Below are 22,238 nucleotides of genomic sequence, written 5' to 3'. Positions count from 1 at the left end.
ACAGTTCTGACCAGGTCATAGAATCACAGTAAAATAGAACTGGAAAGGGTCTTTTGAGGTCATCTAGTCTAACCTTTTACTCTAGGCAAACTCATCCCTGTCTGAACCGTCCCAGACTTAAAAACTTCCTGTGATAGAGGTTCACAGCCTTTTAAACAAATCTGTTCCAGTGCTTAACCACCCTCATTGTTAGAAAGCTCCCGCCAACATTCCATCTAAGCTGTGTGGCGTGTGCGGCCGCGTGCGCCTGGCAGCGCAGCACGAGCATGCCTGCGCAGCCACACATGGCCATGCAACTTAGAGGAAACACTGGTTCTGCCTCATTTTTAAACTTAAATGCCCCATGTTGAAAGCTAAACCCATTATTCCTTGTCCCCAGTAGACACACAGAACAGTTTCATAGCTTCTAGGGTCAGAAGGGACCTGAGTAGATCATCTAGTCCGACCCCCTGCCATGGCAGGAAAGAGTACTGGGGTCAAACGACCCCAGCAAGGTGTTCATCTAACCTCCTCTTAAAGATCCCCAGGGTAGGAGCCTGCACCACTTCTCTTGGAAGTTGGTTCAAGACCCTAGCCACCCTGACCGTGAAGTAGCGCCTCCTGATATCTAACCAAAACCTACCCTCTGCCAGCTTGTGACCGTTATTCCTGATCACTCCTGGCGGTGCTTGGGGGACCAGGGACTCCCCCAATGCCTGCTGATCCCCCCTGACTAGTTTGAAACAGGCCACTGGATCCCCCTCAGCCTTCTCTTGTGGAGGCTGAACAGGTTCAGGTCCCGTAGCCTCTCCTCATAGGGCCTGCCCTGCTGCCCCCTGATCATGCGGGTGGCCCTCCTCTGGACCCTGTCCACATCCCTCTTGAAGTGCGGTTCCCAGAACTGGACGCAGTACTCCAGCTGCAGCCTGACCAGTGCTGCATAGAGGGGGAGTGTCACCTCTTTGGACCTGCTCGAGATGCATCTGTGGATGCATGACAAGGTACGGTTGGCCTTCCTAACTGCCTCCCCACGCTGCTGGCCCATGTCAATGTTGACTCCAAGATCCTTTTCCACTTCTATACTGACAAGAAGGGAGTTCCCCAGCATGTAGGTATGGTGCCAGTTGTTCCTCCCCAGATGCATCACTTCGCACTTGTCGGTGTTGAATCCCATCCTATTCTCGTCCGCCTACCCTTGTAACTCATCTAGGTCCGATTGTAGCTTATTTCTCCCTTCTAGCATGCCCACATCCCACCACATCTCAGTGTCATCGGCAAATTTGAACAGGGTGCTTTTTACCCCTTTGTCCAAGTCGCTGATGAAGATGTTGAACAGTGCGAGCCCGAGGACCGAGCCCTGCAGAACCCCACTGCCCACATCCCTCCAGGCCGAAAATGACCCATCCACCTCCACTCTCTGGGTGCGGCCCTCCAGCCAGTTGGCGACCCAATTGACTGTGTGGGTGTCAACACCACAGTCTCCCAGTTTCTTAAAAAGAACAGGGTGAGAGACAGTGTCGAAGGCCTTCTGAAAGTCCAGGAAGACTATGTCCACTGCTACCCCTGCATCTAAGGATTTGGTGATCTGATCATAGAAGGCCACCAGGTTGGTCTGACAGGACCTGCCACTAATGAACCCATGTTGGTTGCCCCTAAGCATGACTTCCCCTCCTGGCCCCTTGTGGATATGTGCCAGAATAATTTTCTCAAAGAGCTTGCCCAGGATCAAGGTAAGACTAATTGGCCTATAGTTTCCCGGGTCCTCCTTCCTCCCTTTTTTGAAGATGGGAACCACATTGGCCCCCTTCCAGTCCTCTGGCACCACACCAGAGCACCACGAGTGCTCGTAAAGCCGTGCCAGGGGTCCTGCAATGACCTCAGCCAATTACTTTAGTACTCTAGGGTGGAGATCGTCTGGACCGGCTGACTTGAATACATCCAGTCCCTCCAGAAGTTTCCTAACTAGTTCCTCACTAACCCTTGGCCTAGGTGCACCTCCTATGGGGCCTGAGGGGGGCCCAGTGGGGGGGTGACTGTTCCAGTCCCTACTTAGGAAAATGGAGGCAAAGAAATCATTAAATATGTTGGCTTTGTCGTCTGGTGGGACAACCAAATTTCCTAACATGACCTGCAGGGGCCCCACATTACCCGGAACCTTCCTTTTACCCCTGTGTATTTAAAGAAGGACTTCTTGTTGTCCTTAATGTGGGAAGCTAGTCCTACTTCCAACTCTGCCTTGGCCTTCCTACATCCCTGAGCAACTGCATTATAGTCATCCCTGGTGATGGCCCCACCTTCCACTGGATGTACGCCTCCCTTTTGGCTACGAGACATTCCCGGATGCTTTTGGTGAGCCATGGGGGCTTGTGTGCCCTCCTGCTCCCTTTGATCCGCATTGGGATTACCTCCCTTTGGGCTTGGAGGATCGTCTCCTTAAGGAGCGACCACTCTCCTTGGACACTTGGCTCCCCTCCCCTCCGGGACCTCAGTGCTTCCCCAACTATTCTCCTTAGCTCATTGAAGTCCACCCTCCTGAAATCTAGGGCTGCTGCCTTGCTGCAGGCCTTTGTTACCTTGCACTGGATGGTGAATTCCAGCAGGTGATGATCACTGTCACCCAGTTGATTGCTGTCCTCTTTATAACAATCATTTTTGTCTTTGCAGATTACCATCACCTTCCCATCCCACCCCATCTGCTCTTCTCTAACTAAATAATCCCAGTTCTTCCAACCTTTCCTCATGTCCTGGTTTTTAATGACCTCTAATGATTTGTGTTACTCTTCTCTGGACTCGCTCCAAATTGTCCACAACAGGGTGAAGACTCAGTGTTGAATAGACTGGAAGAGTTACTTTTCATGACTTGCATACACGATTCCTGATCCTATATTCCAGTATGATCTTAGTCTTTTTTTCAACATTGTGATCCACTATAACCCCCTGAACCCTTTTTGTAGCACTGTAGCCTACCTAGTCATTCCCAATTTTGTATTTGTGGATTTGATTATTCTCTCTTAAAAATAGTACTTTGCACTTTGAATTTCATCCTGTTTATATAAAATGAATTTTTCCAATTGATTGAGTCATCTGGGTTCCTAATCTTGTCTTCCAAAGTATCTGCTATACAACCCAGTTTGGTGTCTGCAAATTTACTTTACTAAGTATGCATGCAATTCCATCTTCCAAGTCACAAATGAAGATCCTGGACACACCCTAGACCAGCAGATTCCAAATTGTAGGATGTGACCTCAAATGGGGTTGCAACATCAGGGGTTTGGGTCACGGGATTTCTGCACTCACAGTGGGGCACAGGGCTGCAGTGGGGCCGGACCAGCTCCTGTTAGGAGCCACCTCCACAGCCCACCGTCACGACCAGCAGCGTGAGATGCGGCAGTGGTGGCAGCACGGAGTTGTGCCCCCACTGCTGACAGGTGGACGGGGTACCTCAGCTTGGCAGCCATAGCAGTGTAGCTCTCCTTCTTGTGCCAGGTTCCACCCACTGGGCCAGGGAGCCCCAGGGGGAGGGCAGCAAGGCAGGGAGCCCCAAACTTGCAGCTGGCAGCCTGCATCCTCCCCATCCCATGGGCTCTGCTCTGGCTGTGCTGCCCACAGGGGAGGGGACAGAGGGAGAGGGGGCAGGAGCCGGGTTCCACACTCCACTCCGGCCACAGCAGCTGGGTGGCAGCCGGGGCTTGGGCACTGCTGGGGGCAGGGGAGGGTCCAAGGCACTCTATAACCCTTTTGTTCCATGCTATTTATCTCAAGCCTCTTCAAACTTTCTCCCCTCATGTCTTGTGCCATTTTGTCTGTTTTCACATGCATCCCCATACTTTCTTCAACTTTCTCTCCTTATTTTCTTCCAACAATTGTTGGTTTCACAAGGTTTTTTAGCTGCCTTTCCCTCCTGCTCTAAGTACTATCTTAAGGTCACTTCTTACGCTTTGCTTTCCAAGAGGGAATCCCCAACTCGTTCACGAAGTTTATTAAAAAAGAAAGCAGTGAGAAAGTTAGGAACTACAGCCCCTGTGTTGATTAAAACCTGCCCTTTCCTTTCAACCCTGAACCTTTTTATTAGTTGTCCTAGATTGTAAATTCATTAAGAAAGGACCAGTCTTATTTTAACTGGTTTTAAAGCACCGTATGAACTCCTATAGGTCTGTATAAATCGATTTTAAAGTAATGAGCATAAGCAATAGTAGTGCAAGCAGTAGCAAAACTAGGGTTGGATGACCAGGGTACAAGACCCAGATGCTGATTATGGGGGCCAAGAAGGGCTGCTGGAATGGAGGCGGGGGTGGAGGGGGGGTGCTGGTGACGGCAGGTTGTTGCTTTGCATAGGCTCACCCAAGGGCTGGAGGCTGTGCAGACTGGTATCAGGCTCGCTTCCCCTGTAGCGCTCTGTGAAGAGCAACAGTTAGAAGTCCAGGAGCTCTCCTGTGCCCACGACACAGATTGCTTGTTGAGAAGAGCCGTGTAGCTCAACACAGATATTGGAGATGACCATAATCAGCAGTGGGAGAGTGATGCAGACTTCCACAGCTGTCTTAGTTATGAATGATTGAGGAGATATCAAAAGGGAAGTTCTGGCTGTCGAAAGGGGAGTAAAAGGGTGTGATATGGGGAGCCATGCTTGCTGTCCCCATTGTGCAGAGCACAATGAAAGGTTTTTAGTATTTGCCATGCTTCTGGGCTTTGCTGCTTGCCATGGGGTGGGGGGCAGAAGAAATTCCCCTCTTGCCATTCCTGTTGCTACAAGTATCAGGGGATTTTTTTCACCTTTCTCAGAAGCATTGGGTAGTGGCTGCAACCAAGGCTGGGGTTTGTGGCATTGGTTCTGTTGGGACTAAAATCTGGAGGTTCCTGGCTCAAAGGATCAGACCAATCTCCACATTTGGGATCAAGAAGGAATTTTACCCCATGGTCAAATTGGTACAGACTGTGCGGGTTTTGCCTTCCTCTGTAGCAGGAGTTTGGCCCTCTTCCTAGGATCTCTCAAGCACACTTTAATAACCTGTGTAGCAGCAAGACATGGGCTACCATCGTCCCCCCTGCTTTACTTGTGGCAGGTCAGGGTGCTGTGCTGGTTGTTTTGCGACAGGGTTAACAGTTTAATTTTAAGAAGAGGTTAGACAAGGATTTGCACAGAAAGACGTGGATAGGAAGATCCTGCCTCAGGCAGAGCGGTGCATTACCTGACCTCTGGAGGTCCCTTCCAGGCCTACTTCTCTGTGATTCTAATATTTGTACCACACCTTGCAAAGGTAGAGTGCCACATGCATGTGTATGTATTATTCAAAAGGTAAAACATTGCTTGTGGTCAGTCTGTTCCTCAGCCTAATGATCTCCATTTTGTTTGAATTTCACAGGCTGTCTGCGAAGACAACAGAGAGGACTGAGTCCCTGTATTGTCTGAAGACTTCCTCCCTCCCCCCACAGGGTAGGTGGATACTTCTCAATTACACATCTCTAAGGGGATCATAACTCCAAAAAAGTGCAGAGTCAGCTGACCAGAGAGTATTTATGGCATGAATTCATAAAGTATGTATTCAATTAAAATATGTAAAATGTTTCAAGGACGTGGCTTTGTACATTTCTGCAGGTTGGACACGTCAGTAATTTATGCACTGTCTGGTTTGCATGGTGTATGTGGCTATTTACTCTTGTCTTCACTTGAAATGTGCACCATAGCAACCCTTACATTATTTATGCTACCTCTGAGAGGCAGACTGTTTTCCTGAGGAAACGCATGCACAGTTACAAATATAATGTCACGAATGTTTGAAATGCTACACAATGAAAAAAAGTAGAGACTTCTGCAAAAAGAACTGAGAGTCACGTCGCTGTAGTCTGGAAAGTTTAGGCTCCTGCTCAGGGGAGAGAACGGGGGCTTTTACTTCCCTAGTTTATGATCATTTCCAAAGTCAGCATTTGAGGTTTTATGTACTAATAGGTTCTCTCTCTTTCTGTTTCTCTGAGTTTTGAAGCAAGTCAGCGTCACGCAGCCCTGCTAGAACCCTCTTCACTGGATATGTACCAGGTTGGGGAGCTGAGCTCCCACCATACTTGACTTGTGTACCCTTAAGCTTCGTTTGGTTTCAGTGAACTGCTGCACTGTCCTTCCCCCTGGCCTTTTTGGCACACTTGGGTACAGATTATCTGCTGATTGCTCATTCATGGAGTACATCTCACAGCCCGGCTGCCTAAGATCAAATCTGTCCATCGCTTAAGTAGCTTGGTACTTTGGCCTTACGCTTCACTTTTTTGGAGAGAAGTGATAGTAGAAGCACACAGATACATGCACTATAGGTTTGTCTATATATTTGCTGGTGCTGCAGCTTTGCTGGCAAAGCCCTGCTGGCACAGCCCCCTACTAGAGATATGGCATATGGCAGAATAAGGGACTTCCTTCTGCAAGCTTCACTAAGAACCCCTCACACTTTTCTTTTGCTAGCACAAGGTATATGTAGGTCTTAGTCAAATATATGCCTACACACATTTCTCTGCCTCAGTTTCCTCATTAGTCCTGAGTATTCTTTGGGCTTAAGTCAGAATACTCTGCTAAACTGAACCCCTCTGCTAAGAAAGCATGCCTCTCTTCGTCCTCTACCCTGGTCAGCCTTCCTATATCTCATGGAGTCCCTATGAAATCCTCCCAATTTCTTTGTTTAGGGATTTCCCACTTTCCAAGACCCATCTCCTTGCTGTGAGCTTAGAGAAAGCTAGCGTTGCCCAGGAAATAACCATCACATTGTCCCATCTAAATGGGATCCATTGAGGCTTACGTGACATAAAACTCCTATGACACAGGCTAACAGAATGTGACTGACTCCACATACACTAAGGCAGAGATAGCCAACTCATGGCATGCGTGCCACAAGTGGCATGGGCAGGCTCTGTGTGTATGGCATGCAGCTGATGGGGGAGAGAGTGGGGAACACAGTGGCAGACAGGCATGGAGCAGAAAGTGGAGCAGGAGATTAGGCAGAGGAATGGGATCAGAGTGGCACGCCGGGAGGATGCAGGGCTCAACTTTTAGCACACCAACCCAAAAAGTTGGCCTCCACTGTACTGAGATGTTCAGTGTCACAGCTGTTTCATAAGATCAACCAGAATTAATAACTTGTATATAGACAGGTTCCCCACATCATCACAGTTGGCCTCATAACTAAGGAAAACATTTGGTAATTCATCTATGAAGCATCCTTTTTTTTTGCCCCAAGCTAGTGGTAACTTCTGGAATTTAACTAAAGCAACTGTGTCTTGCTTTATACCATGTTTGCCTCTGAGCTGGGAAGTATTCAAGTCCTACCCTGTGCCATACTGCATGGTATGGCATGGCCACCCGTTAAGAGTACAGATTTTCAGATGAAACTTGTATCACAGGCCTTTCTGCACATCTCTGGCTTTCAGGGAGGAAGCCTGATGTTTGCTTAGACCCTTCTGTTCGTAATCTCAGTTGGTCTGTCCCTTCCCAACTATCTGCATATCCATTAGGTCAGGATATACTGGTGATATTCAGCAGCACATGGAGCAAAGCATTTGCCAGACATCTGTAGTCCATTCAGAAACAGCTGATATGTTAACATACAGCTCTGAAAAGTCAGTTCATTTGGGGCCCTTTGTAATAAGTTATAAACATCATCTATTTCTCTGCATAATAGGTCCCCAAAGAAGGAGGTAAAAAGAGGGTAATACATGAACAAACTTCAGAGTACATCAAAGCTTTTCATTACATGCCATTTATTAAATATGAGTCTGTTAACGGGCTGTCACTAATCAGTGAAGAGTGATCCAGGGAAAGTTTTATGGCCTCATTTGCATTGAGGGTTTACATTAGGGGTGAAGTTTTGCAGCGTTCCAAGTTTCAGTCCATAAATACATTAGATATAATGTGGTCAGTTAAAGCGAGAGGATCAAGGGGCTTGAGGGTGCACAGAGACAGTGAAAAAGAGCAATGAATTTGTATTTTGGCAGAGATAGAAGCCTTAATTTATGTCAGCATCCACAGACAAGTGAAATAGCCCAGCGTTGCACTGTAGAAGTGATTCAATGACATAGTTGTCTTTAATGAACAGATCTTAATTTCTATTTGTAATAGAATGAATGGGTGTTATGCAACATTTCTCTCATCTTCCAGCTGTAGAAAACAACTACATCTGGCACATAAAGGAACAACGGAATGTATCTGAAGGCTCCGCTGTTATTCAAACCATAGCTACACATACATGTTCAAATAACTCACAGGAAAAGAATATAGCCAGGTTGTCAGATGACAATACATTAACTTGGGGGAGGGGGAAAAATGAAGCCAAAAGAGATTTTGTACAAAAGAGATTTTGTACTCCAGATAATTTAAAATGAAGAAGAGGCTCTCTCTCAACAAATTCATGTAAGCTGGCAGAGCCTGAATTATACAAACAGCAGTTTAAAAAACATTAATGCAAAATTAAGAGGGATGTTAATGATTTCACCATGCAACAAGTGTGCAGCAGATGTTAGAGGCCTATCGTTACAAAATTGTGTGGTCTGAGCTGACAATTTACTGTGTGTTCCCCAGCGTTTATCTGAAGATAAGGCTATAACAAGCATGCTGTCAGCTATGTAAAATACAAAGTCTACACAAAGAGGAAATGCTGCAAATCTGACAATGGTGCTTTAAATTGCTTATTCTAAAACAAAGCTGCTATTTCATAGTATTTCAGAATGAGGAGTTAATAGTGCCAGAGTTCTTGTAGCCAGAAATCTGTCAAACTCAATCCCAGCGAAGACCCACATTCTTTCCAATTTCCTTGATCATACTGTGGCTGAGTTTTCCAGTGAACCACAAGTTAACTGGCTGGGTCTTAAAATGAAGCAGTTCATCTTAACTGCAGTTGACATTTGGATTCTGAAGATGTATCCAGCTTTCATGGTCTGTTATCCCCTATTTGGGTGAAAAGGCCTCAACTATTATATGCCCAAAACAGAAATTAGTGAACCAAAGACTAAAAAGAAGTAATGCGAGTAACAGTGGCATATGGGAATGTTTTGGTGGTTTTAACTTGTCAAATGAAAGTTGATTTGTTTCTTGATTTTTATATTTATTATTTGTTTCTTAAATTGCAGCCTGTTAATTTTCCTAGTGTCAGATAATGGCAAACCAGGATGGCACAAAAATAATACAGCTCTTACACATCCAGCTGTAGGAGGCGTACACTCTTTTGAATTACAGGGACCATTCCTTAAATGTACCGAGTTGTTCTCTACTTAAATATATTTACCTACCAAACAATAATAAAACTTTGGAGAATACAGCACATGCTTACCATTTGAATAAACGGTTTGAATGCAAATGAAAGGTTTTGCTGACAGGCTGAATAACAATGTCATTTGAGCAGGTTTGCAAGCTAAATATTAAGGCCCCAATTCTCAGTCAGAGAAAGGCCTTTCTGCATCACATCAGCAGTTTAAATGTGACTTCATGTGGGAGTAAATTACATGCTTGATGGGTGCATCTACACAAGATGCTGGCTGCTCAGTAGCCAAATAATACTGCGCAGTAGCGAGTCACAGCACAGACAATGCTAATACACTACTGTGCAGTATTATCAGGCTACTGTGTATGCACTAGCATCACTTAAAGGTGTTCACGGGCAGTACTGTGCTGCACAGTGACTCTGGTTACTTGCTTATATATGTACTGCCACTGCACGGTAGTGTCTCATGTAGACATGCCTGATGACTGCAACCAGGTTTTAGGTTAGATGAGAATCATCCTTGTGGGGGTTTTTTTAGATGTAGTATGTTCATGTGGGCTAAGAATCAGGGTGGAATAGACATAAAATTCAAAGTAACATTCATGCAGCATATGGGTTTTGCTGTCAAGAGTATTAGTGAATCTCAGCTGAGCCCTTCAACTGAAAGTGATCGATGTCTTTACATACTGTGTGGGCAGCCATCTTCTCAGTTAAAAGAAGAAAGTAGATGAGATACATACATTCATGTCTGTTTTTTAATACTCACACTTAATGGTTTTGGTGCATGGCATTGCAATAGTAATTAATGAGTGGATATAGTTAAAAGGCATATCATTATGCACATGGCAGTTCCAGTCTTATTTCTGTGCCACAGTGATAAATGAAGTGAATTCACAGCTTTTTTCCAGTCACTTGGAAGATGTTCTATAGGCAAAAAATAGAAAGTGTTAAATTATTAAGGATCAGCCTCTTTGCATATGAAAATGGTATAGTGTCATATTAAATACACTGTATTAAGAGGTCAATTAGAGACCTATTTTGAGTTAATGAAATTATTTTTTTTTATTTTACATTTCAGTCTTTCAAGGGATACTTTAAATTAAGGAAGCAGATAACATTCAAGTAATCTGGGCCAAAAAAGTAACTACTAAGAAGTCCATGAGAATAATATCAGAGAGTAAGATACATGTGTGAAGGTGGATTGTAAGGGGTTTTGCTTGTAGCCTTGTTGGTCTAAGGACATAGGCAGACAAGGTTCTTTGGGTCAATCTGATATCTTTTATTAGACTAACTAAATGGTTGGAAAAATTGTTCTTTGCAAGCTTTCAGGCACAAACACACTTCTTCAGGCATAGAGAGAGTCTGCTGGTGTTGTGTGTGCTCTCCTGGGTGAAATAAAAGCCAAAATGCAAAATGCAGGTCTGTGAAAATGCAAGTGTGGCAGTGAGGATCAGAGGGAATAGGAGACAATAGGTCTGAGACAGATGGGCGGGGTGGGGGGAGGGGAATATCCAGTTACCTGTGGGTGCACAATTCTCACAAGACAACCACTCTGTCCCCAATCTCTCAATTCTAATCTTCAGTGGGAATTTACAAAACACCTTTCATAGATCAGCCTATGAAACTTCAATTCATGATTCTACTGCATACACTAAATCATGGACTAAAGATAGACATTGGCTTTATGGCATGTTATAACTTGCCTGCCATCAGATAACCCCAAGTAATCTGCCTGCATTTTACCAGCTACATTCTATCACCAGGTCAACATTCCCCCCCACCCCAACGTACCTGTCTCAGTTTTGCCAACTATTTAGTTGGTCTAGTAAAAGATATCACATTTACCCAAAGAACCTTGTCTGCTGGTGGGTTTAAGGCTTTTAGAATGTGTATATTTTTCATAGTTCACTTATTACTCTATTATGGACTTTTGGGGCTATGCATATGAATGAGTCATCATTTTTGGTGCTATTTGCACATGTGAGAAATAAATCTTTAAAGTAAATCTGTACTTTGGCTTTACTTCCTATGCTCTTGCCTGTGGCTTTGTTTACCAACACATTTAAGCACTTGCTTAAGTTCTATCATATTGGAATGTAGGATTTATCTTAAGTTTTATGGGACTTAAGTTTTATGACTAGGAACTGTTTTTTTTTTGGAGACGTGTTCTCTGCAGAGCTTAGCAAAGAAAAACAGTACCTCATAATTGAATGAAATATAGTTGTGATGGTACTTTGAAAACTCTATTGGGCATGAAACCAAGAAACAATTTTGCATTTGCAGCTGGATGAACTAATCAGTCATTTCCACATCCAGTTGCTAAGACTCAAAATGGGGATGTTGCTCTTAGCATTAGGCAGAAACTTGTGGTGTTGGTGAGGGGGGTTAGCTGGGCTTAGTTATTTAGTTTAAGTGGGTACATCTTCACATGGCCATACGGTGCTGTTGTTACTGTGCTGTCATTTAGTACTTCCTTTTGGAAATACTAACTGATGGCACAGTAATAGCCCGTATTGTGTCATGCTGTTTGTGCATGGTTGTTTTAGCTGCTACGTCACCATAGCAGTGTACTATAAGGATGGAGCACATTGTTACAGTGACATAGCTGTGGCATCATGGTTTTTGCTCATCAGTGTTACATTGCCATAGCACATTGCTACGGTGACATAGCATCATGTGTAGACATGCCCAGAGTCTCACAAAACATGACGTTGATACATTGGCCCAAGTTAATTGAGCTGGACCTCATTAATCAACCAGATATTCCATCTTTCAGGATTCATTTTTCTACCTCATTCACTTTGTTATCTGTGTGCCATGATGTTTGTCTTATTTCTTGGCACAGTGTGTCTCCCTTGATCTGATTCCACTGATTTTTTCCTTTCAAACAACAGAGGAAAAATAGGAAAATTGTGGAAAACAGAAGGGGAGAATTAGGTCACACTAGAAATTCTGAAACATCAGCAAAGCTCTTGTTTAAAGTGATTAATTCAGTGACCTCTGACCACCCGGCAGACCTTCAATTTGCCAGCAGAGGATAAAAGAGTCAAGACCTGAATGAGTAAAGAAGGGATGAAGGTCAAGTTAATCCAGTAACTGAAAAAATGCTCAGAAATAAAAACTATTTCCCCCTCTTCTCTGGCCCTTTTCACGCATCCCACCACATATAACTTATTTCTGGAGATTTTGGAATATTGTGTATGTGTGTATGTTTATTTGATCTGCAGTGGTTGATCCAGAAAGCAGAACAAACTAATGCTCGTAACAGTGCAAAGTGTCGTGATCTGCATGTCTCTATAAGAAAAATAGAATGTACTTGCAAAATGTTCTGGGGTAAAGGTTAAACAAGATACTGCAGGCAGCCTGTTACATTTCCATCCTTATGTTTATATTACTCAATTTAAAGTGTATATGTTTGTAATAGAAAGAGATGGGTTTGTTGGTAGCACTGAGCACTTTTTGCTTGAATCGCTTGTAAACCTCCTATAGCAGAATATAATCTTTCATCTGTAGTTATAAGCCTTTAAGCTGCTTATACTATTTTTACTCTAAATTCAACTTTCATTTGGACAGTCTCCAACAACTGGGAATAAATTAACACTTAAAAGTCCTGTAATAAATTCCAACTAATGTAATCAAAATTAGTAAAGGAGGTATCTTGAAACAACTTCTTCACTTTGGTGATGTTGTATACACTGTGACTGCTGTCCCAGAAGCAAATGCCTGACTTTGCACAGTACAGGCAACCCCTGCTTAACGTGGTTTCGATCAGTGCTATTTCACTATAGCACTCATTTAAAATTGATACCTGGTTTCACTGAGCGCTCAGTGAGTTTTGCTATAGCGCTCAGTGGAATCAGCAAGTTTTGGTGGGAAGGCAGGGAGAAGCAGCAGTGGTGGCGGGGAGAAGCAGTGGTGGTGGCAGTGGCAGCAAGTGCAGTGAATGGCAGTGAGTGGGGGGTGAGCGTGAGCGTGAAGCTGCTCAATACACACTGGTGGGGCAGTGGAGCGTCCCATGGGAGGGGAGGCTGTTTTGCAGCCAGCCGGGAGCAAGGGTGGGTTTACAGCCGGCTAGGCACGTAGCAGGGACGCTGCAAACTCCCCTGCTCCCGGATGGCTGCAAACATTCACCCCACTCCTGTGGGATGCTCCACCGCCTGAGTTCACCAGCTGAAGCAGTGGTGGCGGCGAGAAGTGCGGGGCCTGCACCAGTGCTCAGGGCCAAGCAGGGGCCTGCACCCAGGGTGGGGCAGCAGGAGTGCAGGGCCCGGGGCCAGGGTTGGCAGGGGCCCATGCCCAGAGAGGGGCAGCAGGAGTGCCGATGCCCAAGCTGGCACATGGGGCTGGCGGGTAGAGGTGGCGGCAGTGAGAAGCAGTGAATGGGGGTGATGGGCATCAATGCAGGGCCTGCGTTGGTGCCCGGGGCCAGGGCTGGTGGGAGCCCAGGGTGAGGCAGCAGGTATGCAGGCCCGGACTGGCACATGGGACTGGAGCGGCCAGTGGGCTAATGGGGAGAGGCAGCGGCAGCAAGAAGCCACGGTAACCAATTACCTATATTTACATTCATTCCTATGGGCAAATGGGTTTCACTTAGTGCATGGTTTTTCTGGAACCAATTAAGAGTGCTAAGTGGGGGTTGCCTGTATCTGCTAACCTTACTATAGTCAATAAGATCAAAAAACCTTGTGAATTTAGAGGCTTAAGGTGGGTTTAGGCATGCCAGCTTTTGTAGCCAAGGGCATACAAGGGAGTGATGTGGCTAACATTATGCCTGACCACCTTTAACTCACCTGTCCGGGTGACAAGGGTACCTATGTACCATTGGGTTGAATGGGGACAGTTGTTCACACAGGCTTGAGTAGAGCTTGAATTTGTGCCTCTGGAGTTATGGTATAAGTTAGAGTAGTGCCTTTCGTCAAGTCATCCTTCTGTACGAATGAGCAGCCATACAGAGATACAGCTTAAAAATATTTGTGCTTTAGTACTTGCTTGTGACTCAGGAAGTTCCTGAATGTACTGGCCCTTTTTATGTGACAGAAGTAACAGTCTGAATGGAGACAAAGAAAGCATGCAATAAAACTAGACTTGTAGTTAGTCCCAGCCATGCCACACTGTTTAATTAAGGGCTAATCTCTAAGGTTTACGCATTATTGTAACAATTTACTAGTTTTATGTGTGGCTTAGAGACCATTTTACAGCAGCAAATGTTGAGTTATTAATAATGATTGGACTTTACCATAGGAAATAGAAAGATAAAATACAGGACAAACACCTTGTCTTCACAACACCATAAATGTTGTAAAAGCCAGACAACAGCCTATTAGATTTTAGTACTTCTCTCATACAGAAAAGTACATGCTAAAAGTATGCATTAGCTTGTATTTCTTAAGTCATCTATTTTCCTTATAGTTTCTCAAATGAAAGCATGACAAAACCCGTAACTTTGTTTACAGCTACACAGCACACTTGCAATTCGAGTTTTCTTTGATTAAATGATTATCTACTTTCTCTTCTTCTGTTTCCACAGACACATGAGAGGATGTTAGTGGCGGGGATCGAGTTGTTCAGAACCTTAGAAACAGAAGTTCCACACCCAGTACTCAATTGTTTGTTACTGGGCTCAGGAACTATATACTGTTGTTTTTTAATAAAATGGAAAATCCTAATAGTGCAAATACAAGTGTACACTGTCTTGAATACCACAGACTTAATTCTTATTCATTGTCCTTACTGTTCTTTTGACTTCCTTCCATAGTTTCATCTGCCAACTGAGAGGTTGGATTTGGGCCCTGATGCATTATGACAAGTATAGAGTTTAAGATGAGGTAGAGTTTTACTTTTGATGGGTATGATATGATAGAAGAGCAAAAAGGGCTCACTTTTTATAATTAATCTTTCATGGTATTATTTTTCAAGCGCCCTAAGTATGTGGTGATTTATAGGTGATTTACCTGAAGTTTTTACAAGAACAAGTAAACCACAGTTGGAACAAAATGCAGGATAGGTAACTGGGAAAAAGAGGCTGTTCTGCTCTTTGGAGAACAGGGGTTTCTTAGCACAAATCCTTCATGCTCTTGATTTAATGTCTTTCTTGCTAGTTACATACAGCATATTAATTCTTCTTGCAGCATTAACTCTAACTGCACAGACCATTGTAAGTGTCCTGGAATAAATCCAGACAATGATTCCAAGAATTGATGCAATATATGCTAACTTCCAAACATGGCAACCTGGACAGGAATGGAGATACTGCAAGTGAGAGTAACAGAAAGCACTGACACAATGCATCACAACAGATTCTTCCCAGCAGTTAAGATTTATGATGTCAACTCCACAATGCAGAGATGTAAATGAAAAGAAAAGATGGGAACACTACTGATTTATTGGGGCAGGCACATGAAAACTTTAATAAGTGGATCTTCGACATACAACCTTGAATAGACTGTTTGGCTCTTTTCCAATATATCAAGGCACTGAGTAATTGGAACTGTTACAGAATCGTTCTGGAAACAGTCCATTCTCAGATTTTCAAAAGTTATGTTTTAGAAAAGCAGCTTTGCTATGCTACTGCTGTTAACTTGTATGAGTTTTCCTGAAGTCAAACCTATGAATTTATGTGGCTATAATTTTCTAGAATCAAGTGAATGGGTTTTTGGAAAAGTCATCTCAAACCGTGCATGGATTCTCAGACACAATCCCCAGTGTAACTTGGTGTTTTGGGAAGTGGATTTGCTATTAAATATTCTTGTTTTAGAAGCTGATGATTATGGAAAAAAGGAAGACATCCTCATCTTCAGTAGCTTGCCATAGGTAGAAGACAGGGCAGGCAGGGCAGACTAATGTGTTAGTCTATAAAGTGCCTTTCTGTCCTGCCTGATTTCTAACTAATATGGCTAACTACCTCTCTAAGGAAATTTTGGATAAACTAAACATACCTCTTGGTATGTAACTGATTGTAAGAGCTGTGTGTGTGCATGCATGTGTCTGTGTACTCAGCTACATAATTTCTTAAGATTACATTGGGGTTAATTTCCAGAATAATTTTGTAAACAATCCAAAATACAAAGTAATTATTTATGTGTAGCTCTGTATGTATATCTATAGATACACATAGGTTTACACATGCTCATGTATTTGTATGTGTATTTATATATATACACACACATATACTTCTGCTTTTTCTATCTCTATTCACCTATTAATATATATACACATTGTATTACATTTATATATACATGTAATATATATATTATGTTTTATGCCATTAGCATGAATTCTACTGTTGCCATCTAGATCTATCTATCTATAGATGGCAACAGTAGAATTCATGCTAATGGCATAAAATGGATTTTGAATTGTACTTTATAGATAGCAAAAGCAGAAGTATATTTGTGTATATAGATACACACACACATACATACATATACATACATAAACACCATATATATTAGATGGCAAAAGTAGAATTCATGCTAATGGCATAAAATCCAGTCAAATTAGGGTTGTGATCCAGCTGGTTAGAATGTCATCAGTAGAGTTAGGATGAATCATTTCTGAATAGCTCAAAGTACATTAATTTTGGATTCTTCTGCCTATTCTTGTTCAAAATACGGTCCCCCATTACTCGGGTTAATATGATATGGAATGCAATTTCACTGGATAGAATTCTGTTGCTTGTTTTATCATTTATGGTACCTTCTGGCCCTAAATTTTTTTAAATACCACTGACAGATTTGGACTGCTTAGAAGTTATCATGGAATTTACTGTTGAGGACAAAATAAAACTTCCTAGATTATCACTGCAACTTTTTCATGGTGATTGTGCTGTTTGCTTTTGTTATTGTTAAGTACACGTTACTTATTGGTATTTGAACACTTGTCACAATAACACTTACTTGGCACATTTGAGTTTGCTTCTCTCTTTACCTGAAATACTGGAGTGCCAATCCATTGACTTTAACAAAGCAGGAGCAGATTCAAAGGTGGAAATTATGGGCACCTATGCACATGCCCAATGCTTGCTCCAATGCTATTAATAAAATCTGCTGGATTGTGTTTATGAGCATGCTCCAGCAGCCTCAGTGTCACATGATTTCAGTGTCCCTGCACTTCAAAATGGTAGTGGGGGTTCTCTAAAGCTTGTCAAATGAGCTTTAGTTAAAGCACCCCGCTGCCATTTTGAAGCATAGAGCACTGAATACATGAAACACTGTGAGCACTTTAATTAGAGTGGCTCCCAAGAGCTGCCACCCTAGAGCACATGTAAAGCACCCCTGCCACCCTAGAGCACATGTAAAGCACCCCTGCCACCCTAGAGCACATGTAAAGAAGCCATATGTCTTCATTGAGGTAAATGGAGTTTTGCCAGTATTCAAGCAATATGACTTATGTTATTCCAGTGTGTTTTCTTTCCTTGCACAGGCTGAGAAAGCTTTTCAAACTCTTGGCTTTCTCAAGAAAAAAACAAAAAGGGAGACCTTAAAACTTGCTGTTTTTAATGCACAAAGCAAAACTGATCTCTTTTGGTTGGTTCAATATAGGCTCAATCTTGCCATTGACATGTAGCATCTGAAGGGCCATAGCTTTCAAAAGAACAGCCATTAATGGCTCAAATAAGTGCCAGACACACCTCATCGTAAGCCAAAAGCGTTGATGTACCTAGACACTATAGTCACGGGTTTGCTAGAAATGCATAGACAGAGCATATAGGATTGACTTTCTCTTTCCCTTGTGTTATTTTTGTATTGTGCACAGACCTCAAAACTTTGCCTGCCTCTGCAGCTTGACATTGATACGGCATGCTCTTTTGGTGTCCTCACTTGCTATACACAGGGATGCTGTACTCTTCCACTTGACACTTTCCAATTCGTCTTGTGCCCCAGGCATGCAGAAGTACTCTTCCAGGGAGCTAGGGAGAACGTCTACAGGTCTATAGTAACAGGAAGTAGTTTTCCAGGTGTATAAATGTATAGCCAGCTTTGACAGGATTAAATGATGATTTAAAGCAGGGGTATAAAACTCACCTCACCAGATCCAGACCATCCAGTATTGTAACTAAGTAGAGGAAACTGGGGCAGCAAAAGTAGCTATTGCCATAGTGGCAGCTGACTGTGCCACTACAATTGGCATGGCAAGAGCCGGCATTGCCCAGCATAGACCTGCCCTGCTATGCCTCCGAGGCCGTGGTCTCCTTGTGGATCAGATCCAGCACTGGCAGTGGTGAAGTGAGCAGCAGAGGGGTGAGGCACTGCACAGGCACAGCCGCCACATACTGCCATCAACAGCCATGCCTGCTGGAGGATCATAGGAAAGTTGGCCAGGAAGGGACCTTGAGAAGTCATCTAGTCCAGCCCCCTGCCTGAGGCAGGATTATCCTTATCCAAACCATCCCATATACATCCATTGACATGGATCCATTTTTAATTACCCTTTGCTTGCAGTTATTGAGCCAGTTTTCTATCCATCTAGTAATAATTTTCTCCAGGCCACATTTTTCCAATTTGTTGATGAAAAGATCATGTGGGACCTTGTCAAAAGCCTGACTGAATCCAGATACACTATATCCACAGTATTCCCTTCATCCATCCAAATAGTTACTCTGTCAAAGAAGGAGATCAATTTTGACATGATTTGTTCTTCGTAAATCCCTGCTGGCTGCTTGTGATCAGCTATTCCTCCTCCAGATGCTTGAAAATGGATTTCCTTAGGATATGTGCCAGTAAATTCCCAGATATTGAGGCAAGGCTAACTGCTCTGTAGTTTCCTGAGTCCTGCTTTTTGCATTTTTTAAAGAGGGCTCCAAGATCTCTGCCAGTTCCTTCAGTACCCTGGGATGAAGTACATCAGGCCCTGCTGACTTGAATTCATTCAGATCCTCCAAAAGCTCTCTGACTGTCTCTTTTGTTATCTCATCCCTCAGCTTTTCCCCTTCCTTATTCAAAAAAATGATTATTAGGTATCTAGCTGCAGCTAAATTGTTTTTATGAAGACTGAGGTAAAATAGCTGTTGAGTAGCTCTGCCTTGTTTGCATATTCTGGTAAAGTTCCCTCTGGCTAGTTAACAGTGGACCCACAGCTTCCTTGGTCTTTCTTTTCTGGCCAACATATTTATAAAACCTATTTTTGTTGCTTTTGACCACCCTCACCATGTGCAGCTCATTCTTTATTTTTGCTTTCCTGATTTTGTCCCTTCAGGTTCTTACTATTTCCTGGTAAGCTTCCTTGGTGACCTGCTCATTTTCCCATTGCCTGTATGCTTTTCTTTTGCATTTGAGGCATCTTAGAAGCTCCTTGTACAACCACATGGGCCTCTTACCATTCTTCTGGTGCTGCCATCATGTCAGAACTGTTTCTTGTTGGGCTTCCAGTATAGCTTCCAGACCTCCTGAGTATCTTAGAGTCTGTCTTCCCATGGCACCATGCCTATTAACTGTTCAAGTTGGGTGCAGACCTCATGCTTTCCTTGTCTCAGGATTTGGAATTCTATCATATCATGATTGCTTCCCCTCAGGTTGCCCATTACCTTCACATCCTCCACCCATTCTTCCCTAAGTGGCCAGGAGAAGATTCAAAGTAGATGATTTCTTAGTTGCATCCTCAAACTTCTGGAACAGTCCTCCACACTAGCTGGGAACTGGCTCAACATTTTTATGTTTGGCTGAATTATTCTTCTGGCAGATATCTGCAAAATTGAAGTCTCCCATCAGTACCATCTCATAACTTTTGGATAATTATGTTTTCTCCCTGAAGTGTGCCTCCCTACCATTATATCTTTGCCCTTTCATCTTCATCCAAATGCAGTCTTCTCTATCTTCCATCTGAACTAGGGAACAAGTGTTTGTGTTATACAAGGCAACACCACCACCTGTTCTCCCAACCCTGCCTTTCCAAAACAGAGTGTAGCCCTTAGTCTTGATGTTCCAGTCATTCCAGCTGTCCCACCAGGACTCTGTTATACCAATTAGGTCATAGTTCTTATTACAGGCCTATTATCATATTCTTGCATTTATACATACATTGGATGCATTTTGCATTTTGACCTTACTCACTTCTCTTTTGCAGCACTTGTTGTTGTCCTCTGGCTTTCTGGCCTTTCCTAGAGTTGAGTTTCTTCTTACTGTCCTTTTCCCTTTGGACTGTTTGCTCTGTTGCTGGAGAGTTTTGTTCATCATCCCCTGTGGAACCTAATTTAAATCCTTCTCTTCTAGGTTGGCCAGACAATGCTCGAAGACGTTCTTTCCCATTCTTGTCAGATGGATCCCATCTCTTGATAGCAGTCCTCCACTCCAGAACATCCTCCTGCTCTAGAAGCATCTGAAGACTTCATGTTGACACCACCATTGCAGCCACATGTTTACTTCCAGAATACTATGGTCCCTGCCTGTGCCCCTGACTTCCATAAGGAGGATTGATGAAAACACCACTTGGCTCCAAGCTCCTTAAGCCTTTTGCCAAGAACCTTGTAATTGCCTTTGCTCTGCCTCATGCTGTTTCTGGCAGTGCTGGTAGTACCAACATAGACAAGCAGGAAAGCGTGATGGTCTGAGAAATGATGACTTTTGTCAGTTTCTCTATGACATCCTGAATAGGGCCGAGGACTCCAAATCTGGATGATAAATTAGTGCTTCAGTCCCCCTGCAGAAGGTAATCAGCAACCACCACCACTCTTCTCTTCCTTCTTGGTGCAGTGGTCCTAGAGCCCCCATTCCTGGGGCCTTGCACTTCCTTCTTTCTCCACCACTGAGTTCTCACCATCATGACAGCTGATGTCCTCTCCTATGCCTTTTGCTCAGCTGTTCCAGCACAGAGTGCTCGAAAGTGGTTGCTGATTTCAGTCTGCTTTTCATGAATTCTGGAGATCCTTCTACTTCAAAAAGTCGCATGCGGCCACTTCTTTTTTTCCTTTGGCTTCTCCAGTGCCAGCCTCTCATAACTCCTGTACAAGTAACCTCTCCTTTCCTCAATATAATGCAGCATGGATACTCGTGCTTCCAACCTTTGAAGCTTTTCTTCCAGGGCAGACACCAGCTTACACTTGGTGCAGACAAAATGGTCTTGACCTTCTAGGAGGAACATGAACATGGCACATCCATGCAGGTAAAGGCTGCTGACCCAGTCTCCGTTTATGCCTCCTTTGCTCCCTGGAGGAAACCTGGACTGTAAATAAAATAGAAAGGCAAAGAAAAAACACAAAACCCACACACCAAACATCCATACCTGTTTCCTCACACAGACAGCGTCTTGCTCCCTGGCTCCCTCCTGAGGCAAACTGTCTAGGCAAACTCCCTCTGTTTTTGCTGCCCTCTGTTCACAAGGGGCTGCCTTTTATCATGCTACCGAGCATAGCTCCACTCTCTCAATTAGCTAAATTATTCAAAGTCAGAAAGTTTCTTTTAATTTCCAACCTAAATTTCCTCTGCTAAAGCTTGAGACCATTGGTACTAGTCCTGTCCCCTATGGCCACAGAGAAAAGCCCATCTCTAGCCATTTGAAGACTGTTATCAAATCCTCCCTTGCCTTCTCTTCTCCAGGCTAAATAACCCTAGTTCTTTCACCCTGTCCTCATAAGCCCTGCCTTCCAGGATCCTAATCATTTTTGTTGTTTTGCATTGGACTATTTCCAGACCGTTCACATCCTCCAAAACTGGATGCAATACTTCAGGTAAGTCCTCACCAGTGCTGATTAGATGTTTGACCCCCCTGATTTAAAGTGTGAGGAACTCAGTCTGCAACACTTCTGTAGGATGGTTGAATGAAAAGGTGTTAGTCAAGACCAGGGCCTAGGAGTGAGAAGAGAAAAAAGAAAGGTATGCCAGTGCATGAGCCGAAAACTATTCTGTGACATCGGCTCCTCTGCTGGCCTGACTGGATGTTGCACTTTGTTGATTCACCTTTTTTTCTGTGATATTAACATTGAACACTGCCATCACATGGCTGCACCAGATCCTTTTTTAACTCAGCTGGAGGGATAGAGGCTGTAAGAGACCATGTTATGTAGATATTTAGATCCCTTCCTTCTTTAAAAAT

General features: G+C 43.6%; 1 protein-coding gene and 1 long non-coding RNA gene across 7 annotated transcripts in view; one reads left to right on the top strand and one right to left on the bottom strand.

The window, feature by feature from the left end:
- The window catches only part of LOC149865044 (uncharacterized), a 40,878-nt gene that overhangs the window by 11,974 nt on the left and 6,666 nt on the right, over window positions 1–22,238 (top strand). The window contains exon 3 of the long non-coding RNA XR_016442355.1: window positions 5,343–5,413. This is a non-coding gene — a long non-coding RNA (uncharacterized LOC149865044). The remainder of the gene's footprint in view (window positions 1–5,342; window positions 5,414–22,238) is intronic.
- Window positions 7,718–22,238, bottom strand: part of LOC149865042 (uncharacterized) — a 68,199-nt gene continuing 53,678 nt past the window's right edge. For 5 of the 6 annotated variants that reach the window (XR_016442351.1, XR_016442350.1, XR_016442352.1 and 2 more), the window contains one exon: window positions 7,718–10,136. Coding sequence is in view for 2 of the 6 variants with exons in the window: in XM_090047505.1 (XP_089903631.1) it covers window positions 10,015–10,136 (122 nt within the window). In the remaining 4 variants the exon portion in view is untranslated. The remainder of the gene's footprint in view (window positions 10,137–22,238) is intronic. The other variant, XM_090047506.1, reaches the window with a different exon arrangement.

Source organism: Crocodylus siamensis, chromosome 5 (assembly GCF_052110815.1).
Source record: "Crocodylus siamensis isolate JL-2025a chromosome 5, ASM5211081v1, whole genome shotgun sequence".
Classification (NCBI taxonomy): domain Eukaryota; kingdom Metazoa; phylum Chordata; order Crocodylia; family Crocodylidae; genus Crocodylus; species Crocodylus siamensis.
The sequence above is the reverse complement of the archived record's forward strand: the minus strand, read 5'-3'. Positions and strand labels throughout refer to the sequence as shown.